General features: G+C 40.3%; 2 protein-coding genes across 2 annotated transcripts in view; both read left to right on the forward strand.

Annotated features, from left to right (window-relative positions):
• The first annotated feature begins 3775 nt into the window (after positions 1–3775).
• On the forward strand, positions 3776–6041 carry LOC139443495 (uncharacterized). Its single transcript, XM_071224482.1, has 2 exons — positions 3776–4485; positions 4902–6041. The coding sequence occupies exons 1-2, from the start codon at positions 4184–4186 to the stop codon at positions 5218–5220; spliced, it is 621 nt and encodes a 206-aa protein (XP_071080583.1). The 5' UTR covers positions 3776–4183; the 3' UTR covers positions 5221–6041.
• A 10191-nt stretch (positions 6042–16232) lies between these two features.
• The window catches only part of LOC139442755 (uncharacterized), a 48263-nt gene continuing 46764 nt past the window's right edge, over positions 16233–17731 (forward strand). The window contains exon 1 of the mRNA XM_071223646.1: positions 16233–16690. The gene's annotated coding sequence lies outside the window, so the exon portion shown is untranslated. The remainder of the gene's footprint in view (positions 16691–17731) is intronic.

Here is a 17731-nt window from a genome sequence, read left to right on the forward strand (position 1 = left end):
TCCCAATGTGGATATATGATTAAACAAATCCAAGTTTTATTAAAATGAAATAACTGGAAAGTAAATAGCCGCCCTGTTAACAGAAATGTGATGAACGTTTACAGTATTGTATATATTGTTTGAAAATTAGTGCATTCACATATCACTTGTTTAATTTATGATAACGTAGGTATTCCAACAATGTTCATTTTCGGAACACTGCTGTTCATTCAACTCAAATAGTGCTACGGCTGGGACGGGTAACTCGGGTATCCGGGTCTGAAGGGTACTGAGTAGGACCCGGGTACACACAGGACGACCCGGACCCGGGGTTAGTCACGTGATATATTGTTTAACGACAAGAGTTATCTAGAACTCTTTGGTTACACTACAAGTCACTAATGTTCGCATTTCTTTATGACTATGCACCCATTCCTTCTGATTTTTCATATGGTTGAATAAAGATATAACTTAATTCAACTTCAGTGTATGAATAACCAGATTGTTTAAAACATGTATCTAAATTCGTTTTGCCAGGGCTATGCTTTCTTGTGACCATGGCTGCGTCGACGTCTTTGGGATGCCGGAAACAGACTCAATACTTTGACGCAGGCAGTTCGTTGGAAAGACTACCAACGTCTTTATTTTGTCATTGCATCTTCAGAGTCGAATCCAATGATTTTATATGGACATTCTATAAGGTAGACTGCGCAAACACGCCAATGGTATAGTCATGTATTGTGAGGTGACTTTGAAATCCAAGGTCGGGTTGACACATTTGAATAAGAAAACACGACACTAGTGTAGGCATGCAAATAGGAATTCAGTATATGTGTATGGTGCCTGTAGAGTTTATATACACACGTGCACAAACTAGTATATAGTCATGGCCGTAGGTACCTCTGTACGGGGCTAAAAGTGACCGCCTCCGTGGTCTAGTGGTAGAGCGGAAGGTCCGGGGTTCGATCCCCGGCCGCGTCATACCAAAAGACGTTTAAAGATGGTACTTGTTGTTACCCTGTCTGGCGCTCGTGCCAAAACAAGGACTGGTCGGCTCGGAGTCAGTATACTGTGTCTGAGTGGGGTATTCATGTTAAACTGTGCTAGCACTATCAATCGGCATCAGTCCGGACTAGTACAAGCAGCCACACACACGTGCATGCACGTCGCTATATAAGTGCAATAATCTTGGACGCGACCTTAAACCCAATTTCATCTCACCTCACGGGGCTGAAAGTGACGTTTATGAATGAACCTAGTGGTAGATGGTGCGTCGCAGCCACGTCGTGTCCCTATGCGTCAGTTTGTATTTATTACTTGATATTGTACACTTATAAAAACTCGTGCTGAGCAATATTTCTTACACAGATTTTTTAAATGATTTGTTTGTTGTTTCGGTTATTGGTTTAACGTCGCTCTCAACATTATTCCAGCCATATGACGGCTGCCTGTAAAAATCAATTTTAGAGCAGGCAATCCAGTGATTGACGTCATGAGCATCGATCTGCACATTTCGGCTCGACCACCCGATCCTTTTTAGTCGCCTCTTACGACCAGCATGGGTTGCTGAAGACGAACTCAGACGCGGACCTTTACGGTAAATGTATTTTAGTTATGCATCATACAGAGTTATAACATGGCAAATATAGATTTGACATAAACAAGATATAGATTTGGTATATACAAGATATAAATTTGATATATGCAAGATATAGATATGATATGAACAAGATATAGATTTGATATATTACTAGATATAGATTTGATATGAACAAGATATAGATATAGATTTGATATAAATAAGATATAGATTTGATAGAAGCAAGATATAGATTTGATATATACAAGATATAGATTTGATATGAACAAACTATAGATTTGATATAAACAAGATATAGATTTGATATAGGCAAGTTATAGATTTGATATATACAAATATAGATTTGATATATACAAGATATACATTTGATATATACAAGATATAGATGTAGATGTAAGAAAGATATAGATTTGATAAAACAAGATACAAATTTGACATATACAAGACATAGATTTGATATATACAAGATTTAGACTTTATACATACAAGATACAAGAGTTGATGGAAGCAAGATATAGATATGATATGAACAAGATATAGATTTTAAACATACAAGATAAAGATTCCATATGCAAGATACAGAGAATATTATAATTTGCGCAAAGAGTGAAAATATAATGTTTGCCCCGTCACGTGATGGGAGAAAGATTATAGTTCACCAGACACGTGGAATATCCTATTTATAAAACACTTTCAGTGTAGTTTTTTTTTCCATTTCATTACGAATCTTAAACCTTGAAACGCAAATGCTCCATACCTTACACACAGGGACGTTTCACCACCTCTTGCTATTGCAACTTAAAAAGTAGTTCCGAGTTTACAAAATCTTTGAAAAATGAACAAAAGTAATTAAAAAATATTTGAGGTCACCAAAATTCTTAATCATACATTTGCATATGATTATATACAAAATCAACTTCGAAAAGAATTTTCTTGAAATCTACGAGACCTGTTGGAAGCGAAAGGAATACAATCTCGAATGACGAGTCAAATGAGAAATTTACAATTTATAATGAAACATTTTCATGAGAATAACAATCGGCAAGAAGCGATGTTAACTTCATAAAAGACCATCTGTCATTATTTTGCCTTGTCAAAGTGGAACTAACCCCCAAAAAGAAGTCAACAGTGTGTGTATGGGTGAGACACTTACGATAAAGGGAGACAATTTGCGGCAATTTGCGGCAATTTGTATGGCAACAGTTCCGTCAAAGTGTTATGTTCATTGCAATGAAACTATCACTTTGCTCAACTTCAGAAAACTCTGTTTAGAAAGGCAAAACTACTTCCATATTTTTCATCTGAATTAACTGGCTTATGTTACAAATAGCAGTTTTCTATTCTACATCTACGATCCATCTTTCGGGAAACAAGCCACAACATCTCCTGAAAGAGAAGTCGTAAAATAACATGAGTTACGTTGAGGGTACATTCACATGTGTGCCCTATACCCATATCTAAATATATACCGACAACGCCGGAGAATAAACAGTCTCCATTATCCACCGAAACAGATCACTGGGATCACTGAAAATCATTGATGAAAAACAACATAAAAATCTTCACAGGTTGTACCGCCAACAACGCTCCCGTAAGTGTATTCAGTATAAATATTATTATAGGTGCCGGCGAAAACAGAAACATCAACATGAAAACATGTTTATGATCTGAAAATTGATTCTGGATAGGCGCCGCATAATCTTTAAAATCCTATAAAAGTTTCGAAACATAATCGCCGCCGTACACTAATGCCATTCATTGTGAGGATCATATATTGTGAAAGCATTTTCATGGACAAGTAGTTTTGGATCCCGTGTATTGGATCAGAAGGTGTAATTGAACTGTTTACACTCCTCGTGGGCATGCCATACCTCCTACTACGTTAATAAATGTAGATATGTTTGGTTTGATCCTTGCAAAACATCCGTCTTTGCAACCTAACATTCTTCTCCATGCATTACACTGAGCCCGGTAACGACCATTAGAACAGTTTTGTCTGCAATAAAGAGAAACATTCTACTCTTTCATTGACTGTTCACTGGTGTGCTAAAAGGACATTCAAAGAGATAAATCTGATTGTACTAGTAACACGGTAGGAGGGAGTAGGTCACCCGGACGCACTCCTGTTGGCTATATAAAGAGGTCTGCTTTAGAGGGTAGCTGTTCATGAAATGTTCATTCTGGTTCGGCCAGTGTCACACGGAGGTGTTGGAATAGCTGTGCCTCCGAGAACAGAAGTCAGAATACAGTCTTGTGGAGGAACTGCTTGTCAATAAGACATCGGAAGAGACAATCAACTTGTAAATTGTCATATATTTGAATTGTTCGTGTCAGGTACATGTGACGTTTGTATCAGAACTTGTATCAGAATAGATCTGAAGAATTATACGTGGTGTGAAAGACAAAAAAGCTGGCATTTAACTCTCTGAAATAACATCTTTTTGAAGATTTAAGTGTTCTTATCTTTTAATAGAACGGATTCTTTGAAAGTAATTTAACCCTGTAAATGCATTTATGTAAAGAAATGCCCAAGAGAAACTAACATAAAGGATACAAAATCAGTAATTTACATATTTTACGAAGGACCTTGTGATTTCCGGCATCATGTGTGACATCTTTTCGAACGAAAAGTGCAAGAAATTTGCATCAAGCTGTTTGAATAGAGAGTTGAAAAGTCATCAGAAGAACTGTGTTCAGGACCGCCTGCTAATGGAGTCCAACAGCAGGTTTGACCGGAGCCACAAAAAGGAGTCCAAGACACAGACATTCATCAGGGAGGGGATCCAGAGGGAGCACGGCTCCATAGTAACACGGACTCCCTCCATCTCCGAGTGGATGAAACAACACCAGCGACATATGGACGCTTGGAAGGAACAGGAGAGACAGAAACTCGAGAATAGACACAGGTACGTCCATTATATAGACACATGTATTCTCATTCGTCTGGACGATAAACACTGATAGGGTAAAACACCTATCTCCAGAGTAGATACAAGAATGACAAACCATGCATGTATCCTTAACACAGACATGTAGATAAATCTGCATCAATACACTTGCGATGTTGTAGACACTAGAATCTATCATTGAATCGTTCGAAATCTGAGAAGTTGAATTAATATATATGAATTCAGAAACACATAAAACATGAATCCAATGTTGCTGATGCCCTTTATTCTCGAGTCTTGGAACTATATGCTCTTTTATTTCACCTCACCTTTATTTCAATCAGAGCATTTGGTTTTCGGCTTTCATGTCAGGTTGGTTAGCACCATAGATCCTGCTTTGAGACCAGTTGCTGACTGTTTTTATTCTTCTGTAGGTACATGATCCGCCAGTACAGGATCCCAAAGATAAAATCGTTAGATTCCAGCGGGATGAATATGTCTATTAATGGGACAGATCCCATTGGAAAGGTCCAAGATCCGGAAGAGTCAGGAGATCTTGCAGAAGGTTCTGAAGACAGCATCCCGACTTCCACCCTGAGGAGGACCAGCAGTGATACGCGGAGTCGCCCCAAAACTTCGGGGGCGAGGCTGAGAAGACGAGCAAGTGTGAACACAGACTCAAGGCCAGCCAGGTACCCCAGAAGGTGCTCCACGTCGATGGGAATGGCTCATCTTCTGGAAGACATTTTGTGATTGTGATGAAAGCATTTTGTGATTGTGATGAAAACATTTTATGAATGAGATGAAGCCGTTTTATGACAGCGATGAAGACGTTTTATGACTGTTATGAAGACATTAAGACATTCAGTAATAAGTACTGTTCTTGACAAAGCGCTGAAGAATGGTGTATTAATGTTTGAATGGTACAAAGAAACTGAAGATTGTGTGGCACGTGTATGTAAATTGTATTTTTTTGGCTTTTGCAAGCTGCTCTCGCATATCAATATTTCTGTCACTGTGACGACACACGCTAGTGTTACATACCCATAACTGACGGTATGATTGTGTCTACATTATATACGGTGTCTTTTCGCGAATATCGTTTTGAGAACCATGAAATAACATATTGGGAAACGTGACAATATCAGCTTGAGAAACGTGACAATACCATATCCTGTGGTGGCTGCCATTGCGGTATATGTAGATAGCTTTCTCAACACAAACTTTCAACTGTTCACAGGGACACAATGTGAGAATATGTGTATCAGGATTCTTCTTATCCTGAAGGACAATGCTTAAATGTGTTCAGTTGAGTGTACATTGTCACAGAGCCATGTTCCTTTAGGGAAGTTATTCCAGAGTATTTCTCCATCAGTGAACCCTAGCTTGGGTCTCTGCATGTATGCTGAAATATCTACCTCTCTTACTCAGTGTCATCAGTAGGAAGAGTAACTCATTGAACTCCTGTCTGGTAAATAAAATACATTTAAATCTTTAACTGCAGTCCACCAATGATAGAAATGTTAGTCTTTGTAACATATTAGCTAAATGACTCTGATGGGTTTACATGTTGATACGGGTGTTTTTTTTATTTATATATTAAAAACATATTTATCATTCCATTTCTTTCTTTTTCTTGAGTTTATATTGCTATTTAGTGCACATTAGAAAGTATAAGTAGACAAGTATATATATATATATACTTGTCTACTTATACCTGTGGCATATCATTTTGTGTGTATGTGCGTGGGGGTTGACTGGGAGACATCAATATTCCATTTCCATTGAGGTAGCCCAGGTCTTGATGTATTTCTGCTAGGAAATGAACGTGCTATCCGAGGTTCATGTGACAGGAAGGTTATAATATACGTATCTTTTTGCCACCAAAGTCGAGCAATATCCCAGCAGTTCCTACCTTTGGTGTCTATATTTCACAACTTATGAGGAACAATCGAGCATTCTCTTTCTACAACGATTTCAAAGAGCATCAAACCCTGTTTGATCAGGTTTATAGTGGTCATTTTGAGGATATTTCCAAATTGACGCATCAGTGACAAAAATGATGTCCGATTCAATTACTCATTTATACCTTGACCCGTTGTTTTTGGTGAATCGTTGACTTGCTCCTGCGTGTGTTTGTGACGGGTGCCAACAATAGGGCAGGTGCTCTCACCTTCTCGTGAACACCTAGTGTCATAAAATGATAAACCCTTCCTATTATCACAAGAAATCTCTTCGAAAGCGCATCATCAATCAATAACACAATAAAAACATGATAGATGTTAAATACCGTTCGGGGTCACGGCTGGCCCAGTCGTCTAAGGTGCCGCAATTCGCTGTGCAGAGTTGCGTCCCTTGGGCACGCCAGAAACCTATGATTGTGGGTTCGAATCCCGGTTCGCCCCGATTATGTTTCTAGGTTTGTCAGCACAATACCCGTGCTCGTGGGTTTCACCGAAGTGGTAAACGTCTAAGACCTGCATCACTGTAGCTACAGTGAAACACCGTTTTCTTGTAATTACCGTTTCATGTCACTTCGTCCAAATTATGAAATGTTCGAATTAACGAATAATTTGTAGTTTATTATGACATTTACATATCTGTAGACAATCCGAAAAACAATGGTCTGAACTCCTGATTCTAAGTTGACAGGAGCACGACTAAAGGGGTCACAATATGCGCATTAACCCTTTTACGGTTCATACTCCTTTTTATCCCCCGCCCAAAACAGTTGGCGGGGGATATAGAAACGGGCTCCGTCCGTCCGTACGTCCGTCCGTCACGTTTCGTTTCCGGAGCATAACTCTGAAACCGTTCAATATTTTTGCATGAAACTTTTCAGGTCTGTCAAGTACATGTTGAACTGGTGCCTTTTGCTATTTAGAAATTTTAGAAATTTTTATTTTTTACGTTTCCATGGCAACAAGATGGACTTGACATATGGACACATGACATGAATCACTTGTCTGTTTCGAGGGGGTCATTGACATGGCCACATGTCATGTACCTCTGTCCCACCCTGTGACCGAGGTGTGCCTTGTACCTGGTTGACGCCATAGTTCCACGTGACATAGATATTGACGGGTAGGGTAGAGAAAATAATGCGAGTCACCTCAGCACTAAAGGCTCACGTTTCCTTTCAAATGATTTATGGGTTTTCGTTTGAGAAGGGTCGATAAGCTGTGAATGAAAATAAAATAGAATAGAAATTCTGTCTATTCTTGTATATTTGTTCGTAGGCTTATGTGAGTAAGGTTTGGCGACACTTCATCAATAATGGAGCAAAATATGAAAGCAGAGATTCCGAGAATGTGCTTTAACACTTTGTATCAGTTTGGGCAATTTTGTAAGCGTGACGAGCGAATACTTTCACCATGGGGCCATCCCACGGTCTCACACTAGCATTGCTTCACGTACGGTGGCCCATAAGGGACATGGAGTCTGTTTTTCAATATTTTGATATTTCACTAACTGTTATCGTAACCTTTTGCAAATTTACACGATTTGTCATACAAATATGTGATAAATCATGTATAAAGAAGATATTGAATCGCTGAAAAGTGAAGCGAAAATGTCAAAAACTAAAACGAAAATGTCAAAAACTAAAATGAAAATACAGAAAACTATTTCCACCGCTGTGATAATATTTTCACCGCGGTGGAAATAGTTTTCTGTATTTTCATTTTAGTTTTTGACATTTTCGTGTTTGTTTTTGACATTTTCATTTTAGTTTTTGACATTTTCGTTTTTGATTTTTACATTCCCATTTTAGTTTTTGACATTTTCGCTTCACACTTCAGCAATTCAATAGCTACTTGAAAGTACATGTTTTCGGTTGTTTTTATACATGATTCATCAGATATTTGTATGACAAATTGTGTTAATTTGCAAAAGGTTGTGATAAAAGTAAGTGAAATATCAAAATATTGAAAAAAAACTCCATGTCCCTTATGGGCCACCGTATTCACGTGAGACCTGCCCTCAAAGAGGTTGATTAATGCTTGGAGCTGATTTTCGTGAATTCATATTTTCTTCTCGTTTTACTTTTCGAAATCTATAAACCCCTTTTTAGGATAGTTGCATCTGAAACAAACTATTGAACTAAAAGGAAATTGAGTATTCTTCATAACTTGGACATACTTCGAAAGTGCAACGCCAGTTCCAAATAAAAAATGAAATAGTAACAGCTTTTCGGGACGATCTTAAACTTGCCTTAACCTCTTTAACAGTTTTATAATTGGTTTTGTTGTATTGTTTCTTTAAGTTCCATCTTCCTGAGGCAAGGGAGTTAACTGAGTGTAAAAGTCCAGTTTACACCCTTGCCGAACTAGGCTGGAAATCCGGGGTTACATTTTGGCTGGAGTAACGAGTCTATCATAGTTCAATTAAAGAAGTTAATAGTTGTTTCATACCTGTACCAGATTCCCTGTGTACAAGCTATGGTGTTCATAACATAGCCAAAATCGTACAATCGACTATGCTTACAGCAGAGATTTCTTCTGAATATTGAAATGGGTTGTTCGCTTTTATTGTAAATTCTTCCAACAAATAAAATGATTGCTTTGGATTGCTTTGGAGCTTTGGGAATTTGTACTGTGTCTTTCACCTAAATGTGTGCCTGGAAACAATTAAATACTTTCAAATATATACCTGTAATCCGTAAAGATTATGTATAATGTTACATTATGTTACCGATAACGATGCTCATGTTAAAGTAATTCAATAAACCTCTGACGCGAAAAAACAAGAAACAGGTGAACATATAATCCTTGTTCAGGGCTGTAGATGTCATGTATAAACATACCTGTTTAGGGCCCTTCGAAGAGCCGAGTCTCATGCATAGTAGTGAGTGAGTGAGTTGGGTTTAACGCCGCTTTTAACAGTATTCCAGTTATATCACGACGTGTCAGCTTATGTGGGAGGAAAGCCCGAAGTGATGCAGGTCTTAGACGTTTACCACTTCGGTGAAACCCACGAGCACGGGTATGGTGCTGACAAACCTAGAAACATAATCGGGGTGAACCGGGATTCGAACCCACAACCATAGGTTCCTGGAGCCTTAGACGACTGGGCCAGCCGTGCCCCCCTCATGCATTGTAAGAACCTCGCGACGGATCTTGGCGCTTTATTTATTATCAGCATAGTCCATGTGCATAACGCAAGGACGAACAAAAAATACAGATTACAAAGAATTCTGGTTAATTCTTCACATATTTTCCACAAAGGAATTTATATAAATTCACCACGTTTGCCTTGTACATTCAATTGATGTTTCGGCGGATAATCTCAGGCGTTTCGTAGTTTGTCAAGCTCTCACAGTAGAGATGTTTTCTAAGTTACAGAAAGAATGGAAACTAGAGATGTGTTTATGTTAAGTTTGATGTTTGAGCCACAATCAGCTCTGCTCCATGTCAGTTTGTGAGTGGAAGTTTTTTTTATGCCTCACTCAGCAAAATTCCACCTATTTCACCGTGGGCTGTAAAGAATCCAGTCTGGGCCAGACAAACCCGTGATTTATATGGAGTAAGCTGTCAGGCAACGCCATACCATCCATCGTAGCCTCATCCTTCCATTCGGGTAGGATGCTCGGGATGCATTCCAACCCAGGGGGCCGCCTCCGGGGTCTGGTGGTAGAGCGTCCGCCCGGAGAGTGGAAGGTCCGGAGTTCGATGCCCGGCCGCGTCATACCAAAAGACGTTAAAAGATGGTATTTGTTACCCTGTCAGGCGCTCGGCATTAAGGGGCTAAAACAAGGACTGGTCGGCTCGGAGTCAGTATACTGTGTCTGAGTGGGGTATTCATGTTAAACTGCGGCATGGTATCTCAGTGAGCTAGCACTAAAAATCGGCATCAGTCCGGACTAGTACAAGCAGCCACACACAAACACACACACGTGCATAATCGATAATCTTGGACGCAACGTTAAACCATTTCACCTCACCTAACCAAGGGGCCTCACAGGGCTGTTTCATTCGATACCTCAAATCTACAATTACGTTTTTCCATTAAAGTTATACGTCTTTTAATACATAAAATTATTGTTGGTATGTTTTCATTAACAGAAGTTTGTGTTCTGTTCGTATGTTACATACTGTAAATGTGTTAATAACAAATACACAATATGACAATTAGTTGTTATAACCAATAACACCGCTTCCGTGGTCTAGTGGTAGAGCGTCCGTTCGGAAGGTTCGGGATTCGCGTCCTACCAAAATACGTTAAATGATAGTACTTGTTGTTACCCTGCCTGGTTAAAAAATACGAGCACGGTAATGGTTGCGGTTATGGGATCCTGGCTCGCCTAAGGGACATAACTCTTACACGACCAGACCAACAGATAACATTGACCAAGAAGACGGGGTGGGGAAGCTGTCACAAGCGCCAGTCTAGCAAGCGCCAGGTGCTGAGATCGTATCCCACTAGTGACCGGGTTGTTATTCAGCCTTGGGACCAACTATATTTTCAGGTCTTCACAGTGTTGTCACTACCCCTAGTGTACAGTACATACACTTAAAAGTACCCACTCGCCCGATGGTAGATGACCATATGGTGGAAACACGAATACATACACCCGAAACACTAGTGTCAACACGTGTGGTGTCTCCTCGGGCACGTGACTGAGTTCAAATATGCCTCTGTTCAGCAGGGAATGGGTACCCGATATGTGAGCTAGCGCCCCTTGGCAGGTTGGGTTGCATACTCCCCAGGGAGTTGAGAATGACAACCGGAATGCAAACGGATCCGCTGGTCGGGGAATAAATAAAACTGCATTTCCCAACTAGTACCTGGATACCTGCGTCTATAAATGTATAATAAAATAAAAAGATTGAATATCACCACTCCACGCCGACTAATTAACGGTTAGAAACAATATGTTACAACCTGAGTGATTGTCACCGTACACAACCGCGGGTTCGTTCGAGCAATCTTCTCCTCGTTTGTCTGCCCAAGACTCATCAGTTTAAAGGCCTCCTTGATGTACATCTCTCACTCACTCACTCACTCACTCACTCCGCTGACCTGATCACTATTCTGTATGACCCCAGTCGTGGCACACGCTCAACACCCGTTACTTAACGGTCAACCGCCCCGAGAGGACGGGTATGCGAAGCGTATGTAAAATCATGCATATCTTGCCAACTTCGCTTCTAATTCTTTGTAAATGTAAAATGGTAAATCCCACATCAGTTGTGGAGAGTGAGTCAGTGACATGGATTCAACAACTCCTCGAGAATTTTAATCTCTGGCTGAACAGCAGGTGCTTAAAAATACAGCAATAAGAGAATTGTTTATGTCGTAACCATGGTCACCATATTCAGGTTATATTTCAACACGACGCGTGACTTAGAGCCTGAGTGAGTGACTAAGTAGGGTTTTACGGGTTCTTAGCAATATTCCAGCAAAATCACGGTGGGGTGACCCCAACACTGAACCCGGGTGTTCGGTGTGACAAGCAAACACTTGAACCACAAGGCTACCTCACTCCCCAAATGACGAGTTAAACAGAAACAGCAGTAGGTGATATCTCGGCGTTAGATACGACTATGCTTATCGTAAATGCGACTAACGGGATCGGGTGGTCAGACTCGCTGACTTGGTTGATGCATGTCATCGTATCCCAATTGAGTGGATCGATGCTCATGATGTCAATCACGGGACTGTCAGGTCCAGATTCGATTATTTACAGACCACCATCATATATGCTGAGAGCGGCTTTAAGCAAAACACAAAAAAACAAAAATCGTTTGGGATTTGACTGTATGGTTACAACATAATACTTTTCGGAACGATGATCTATTTCCTTAACCCCCTTGTCCCGAACACGGATAACTCAACAAATGTCCGAGGTCTCAAGTACTTCGAGGTAACGCAGTTTCACTGTAAGGCGTCATAAAAATACATGAGAAGAATTGAAAAATTAATTAATTTATTGTAGCGCCTCTTCCCCTAAAGCTTTAATGAGTATGATTATGACCAAGAAGTAAGCAGCTATGATAGGTAATTATTGTGTATGTTGGGACAACGCTGTCACATTAAAATATTTGAGAATACTTGAAACAACACAGAGAGCAATAACATCGACTTTCTTGTGTAATGAAATTCTACAATCATTGTTGTCTTGTTGGCTGTCCCTTCTGAAGTGACAATCTCTCGGTCTAAGTAGATTGTTTTACATACCCAGCTCACCCCATACCAAATTGACTAGGAAACCTTAAGCACAAAACATCAAAGCACAAAGAAAGTTAAAAAACGTGCGCCATGCCTGACTACAGTCCTTGAATTACTCCGACTTTCATTCAAGGTCAACTATTTGATTCTTTGTCAAACATAATTTCAGAATGGGTAATAAATTTTAAGGGCTATAAACTTCGCGTTGTCACTCTCATGTGAGAGCTGCGATATTCGTGAATCATATATCAGTTTTCAAGTGCTCGGCTGTAACATCAGACTCTATAAGAAGCAGTTGACAAAACCGTGCAGCTACGGAAGCATGAAACACAAAAATTAGCAGCTGAAATTACCTCGCACTATAAAAAAAACAACCTGCTATCTCATTGGCTATAAATAAAATATGTCGTGAATTTTTCTCCTCGACATCGTCTGCTTAACAAATGGCGCAATTTGTTTCAGTGCGCGTATGTCAAGGTCAAGGTCGTTTATGAGGTGTCGATTGAAATGAAAACAATGTAGGTAAACTCATTATACCATCATGTGTCGCGGAAACAACAACATGGACTGTCTTACAAGTGCCATCGATTCAGCGTGTTTTGGCGAGTGGTGTTTGACTGCACAAACACGTCCGTAAGTTAGCGATACAAATTCTGTGTCGGGATTTTGGATCGGAATCGAAAACTTACACTGGGCTTGTGAAGACACTAGCTTCCGAAGTACGGCTTGAGTGAGTGAGTGAGTATGGTTTTAAGCTGCTTTTAGCAACATTTCAGCAATATCATGGCGGGGGACACCACAAATGGGCTTCACATATTGAACCCATGTCAGGAATCGAACCCGGGTCTTCGGCGTGACGAGAGAACGCTTTACCCACTGGGCTACCCGACCACCCCTAAGCAAGGAAGGGAGCACAATTGGTTCTCAAGGGGATGCCAACTTCTTGCTTAAATGTCCTACCTCCAATATTTCACATTAACGTATTGTTTTCTGAGTAAACTTAAGATGACATTTGCTTCCAGGTTTGACAACTTGTCCCGAACCATTGAGGATAGTGATATAACTGTATCCAGGGTCACCATATTTAGTGACATATGCATGGATCAAGGAATGAACTTGTTCTCTGAGTTAGTCGTGTGGGATGTTTTTGTATAGACTGCAAGAATTTAGCAAATCCAACATCAAACTACAGAAGCTTGACTTCCTAAACCTGTTACACCTTGTTGCTAAACCCCAGCCGGGTGTATTCCGCTCCGTGCCCAAACATATCCCTGCAGTCAGATCACGGACCATCGACCCTCAGCGGTCGCCTCCGCCCCGCTACCACCCACAACGTTGTAATGGTGATGTGGCCTTAGTTGACATTAGGACTCAGTGGAGCGGTCTCAGTCAACCTTCACGCCGGGTTTATGTAGCGATACCAAGGCTTAATGTCAGGGTGATCGTTTGAACGACTGCACTTCTCCAGTGGGGTCTTCTCTCCATCGGTTCGCGAAATCGGACCCCCGGGTGAGTGAGTATTGTTTTACGCCACTGCTAGCAATATTCCCGCAATAGCACGGCAGGGGACACCAGAAATGGGCTTCATACATTGTACCCATGTCGGGAATGGAACCCGGGTCTTCGGCACGACCTGACATATCTCCAGTGTTACCTACTCTCCGCTACCAACGTTGCTTAACGTCATCTATGCTGCCTTTCACGTGACCTATGCTGCCGTATCTACACTCAATGTTACCGTGTTACCACCAGTGTTAACATATCTCTACCCCGTGGTACCGTATCTGCACTCAGATTTATCATGTTCCACCCAATGTTACCATATCACCAAACCATAGAACCGTATCTGCACTCTGTGTTGTCGTATCCTCACCTAATGTTACGATTTCTGCACCCAATGTTACCATATCTACACACATTGTAAGTATATCTGCATCCAGTGTTATCATCTCAACACCAAATGTTACCACATCGGCACCCAAAGGTACCTTTTCACTACCCACTATTGCCGTATTACCACGCAATGTTACCACATCTGCACACACTGTTTCCATATCGCCCCCCTATGATACCGCATATGTACAGAATGTTATCATATCACAACCAATTTCACCGTACCCGCACCCAATGTTACCGTATCTACCCACAATGTAGGCATATCTGCAGCCAATGTTACCGTTTTACCACCCAATGTTACCATATCTACACACAATGTAGGCATATCTGCAGCCAATGTTACCGTTTTACCACCCAATGTTACCATATCTACACACAATGTAGGCATATCTGCAGCCAATGTTACCGTTTTACCACCCAATGTTACCATATCTACACACAATGTAGGCATATCTCCAGACAATGTTACCGTTTTACTACCCAATGTTACCGTATCTACGAACAATGCAGGCATGTCTGCTGCTAATGTTACCGTTTCAACACCCAATGTTACCAAATCACCATCCATTTTACCGCATGCATTTATGCATCCAGTGTTACCCAATAGCCATCGAATGCAACACCTTCTAGTGTTACCATATCTCCAAACAATGTTACCAGATTAATAATGTGTTACCATATCTCCACATATTGTAACACTATCCCCAGCCAGAGTTATCTTGTGAACTCAGTGTTACCATATCTCCACACAATACACTATCCCCAACCAGAGTTATCCAGTGAACTCAGTGTTACCATATCGCCACCCAAAGCTACCATATCTCCACCCAATATTACCATATTATTCAAATGTTAGCATACACCGACTCAATGCTAACACATCCTGACAAAATGTTACCATATTAATGAAGTGTTACCATATCTTCATACAATGTAACACTCTCCCCAGACAGACTTATCATATTAACTCAGTGTTACCACAATCAAAGCTACCACATCCTCACCCAATGTTACCATATTAATCAAGTGTTACCATATCTCCACACAATGTAACACTCTCCAGACAGAGCCACCCAAAACTACCACATCCTCACCCAGTGTTACCATATCTCGAGCTATTCTGCAAAAATCACCCCCATACAAGGTAAACCAAATGAAAACATTAGTGAACTGTATTGAGTACGCCACTCCATGCATTCTGACGATTCTATGGTTACTCCACCCCTTCCTGGTGGCATTTTAATTCGATACCTATTGAAATGAATCGATCATAGATCCAATTTCTCAAGCGCAATATTGCAACAAGCAGCGGCTTGGAGGCATTGTCGTCAACATTTTTTTACCACTGAATTGATCTGAAAAACGTCACGGCTGATCAACCCCGTTATTACGCGCCATGGCTTTTAAAACATCTTAGAACCATGGTACAAAAAAAAAATCACATGAATATTTAAAAACAAATACTGGAAGCATTCATTGATCGTAAAAGCTGTAGAATGTTTTATACGGAGACAGTCGCGAGCTAAGCAATATTTAACCACGGATTATGGTGTGCAATACATCGGTAATTTGAGCGGTCCTGGCACGGTGGTGTAAACCATTCAAACAGGCTTGACGACCTACAAAGATCAACATGCATGTAAAACCGACTCGGCATTGATTTCATTGAAAGTGTTATCTCGTCCCGGGGCAGCGTACACAGAAAACCACTGTCAACAGCGGCAGACTAATAATGAGATTTTCACGTAGATACAATTCAGTATTTCTATAAGGGACTCCATAAATCTTTGTTCGGATAAGACGCAGCGAATTACTCACAACCGTCCGAACACTGGACTGAGTCCACTTATATTGGTCAACAAGGGGATATTCGCTGACCAGTGGTTACCTGTATAGGAGCGATCTTGATAGTATGTCTCAAGATTTCTGATTCGGTGTGCGACAAGGCGATCACTGAGAGTGCTCCGCCCTTGACTTTTTATGCTAGGATACGGGCGATAGAGCTACTGACTTCTGCTTAGCAATCAGTGGACTTGTTTGCAGGTGTTGGATTGTATTTAGGTAAATGTCACTACCTTAAGTGAAGAATTTAGAGCGCACTCGGACACCTGTTGAAGTGAAGAAATAAAACACCGAGTGAGCATTGATTGGAAAGAAGGTAAGAAATGTTTATCAACACTATAACTGCACGTCTTTGTCAAAAACAATATTTCTCTAGTCAAACATTTAAACACAACCATAGCATTATAGAGAGCCATGACTTGTGAAAATTGCCAGGATCACATGTCTTTGGTATTTGCTTCTTATATTTGCATAATTATAAACATAATAATTCTTAATCGTTCCTGTTTTAAGGTCGAAAACGTTGATAAAATACTTTACTTTGAGGAATGGTTCGGATAAGGTTGTCCCAGCCACATAACATTACTTTGTTCCTGTTTTTGAGAGAACTCCTCGACCTAAAATGTGACATCAGTTGGCCGAAAACTTCGCCTTCCGAGTTGAAATCACTGAAAACGAAAATTTAACCAAATAAATCGTTCACTTATCCGGAAATCCCGTTTGTTTTCTGAACTAGGATTACCTTATCTTATGACGAGAACGACTAAATAAACATCCTTTGTCAACAAGATTGAGTTTTCCGGATAAACAGTCCCATAGTACGTCATTTCAGTGTACTATGTAGGATGTCAAATTGTTTAATACCCATAAATCAATCAGCCACTCGGGAAATTGTAAGCTGACATTTGTGCCAATATTCACGTCTTTACCATGGAACACATAAACTGTAAGTGTAAGCATTCTCCTCAATAAAACAATTAAAAACTGTATAGCAACCAATGTTACGATGGGACCATTTTTTTCCTATCAACGAAATCCAACAAAACGCCTGTGAGAAAAGCCTGTCGTTCTATCTATTGAAGTGTCATGTTTAAAACACGTCATCTCATAAAGTATTGATTTCAGGAGAGAGATACTACAAACCGTTACGAGTGTAAGTAGCCCCAAATTAAATAATGACTAAGGATTGAATAAATCAAGACCGAAAATACATTATATCTACCCTTGTTTCAATATTTGTACAGTTTAGTCAACTTAATGCTGTAAGAACGTTCTATGTGGCTTTCCGACTATTTATGTTGGCTCGGGAAGTATTTGTTGATTTAACTGAATACCTGTTATGATCATATGAGGCAGC

This window comes from Haliotis cracherodii, unplaced genomic scaffold, assembly GCF_022045235.1.
Source record: "Haliotis cracherodii isolate W230 unplaced genomic scaffold, xgHalCrac1.p SCAF_5, whole genome shotgun sequence".
In the NCBI taxonomy this organism is placed as follows: domain Eukaryota; kingdom Metazoa; phylum Mollusca; class Gastropoda; order Lepetellida; family Haliotidae; genus Haliotis; species Haliotis cracherodii.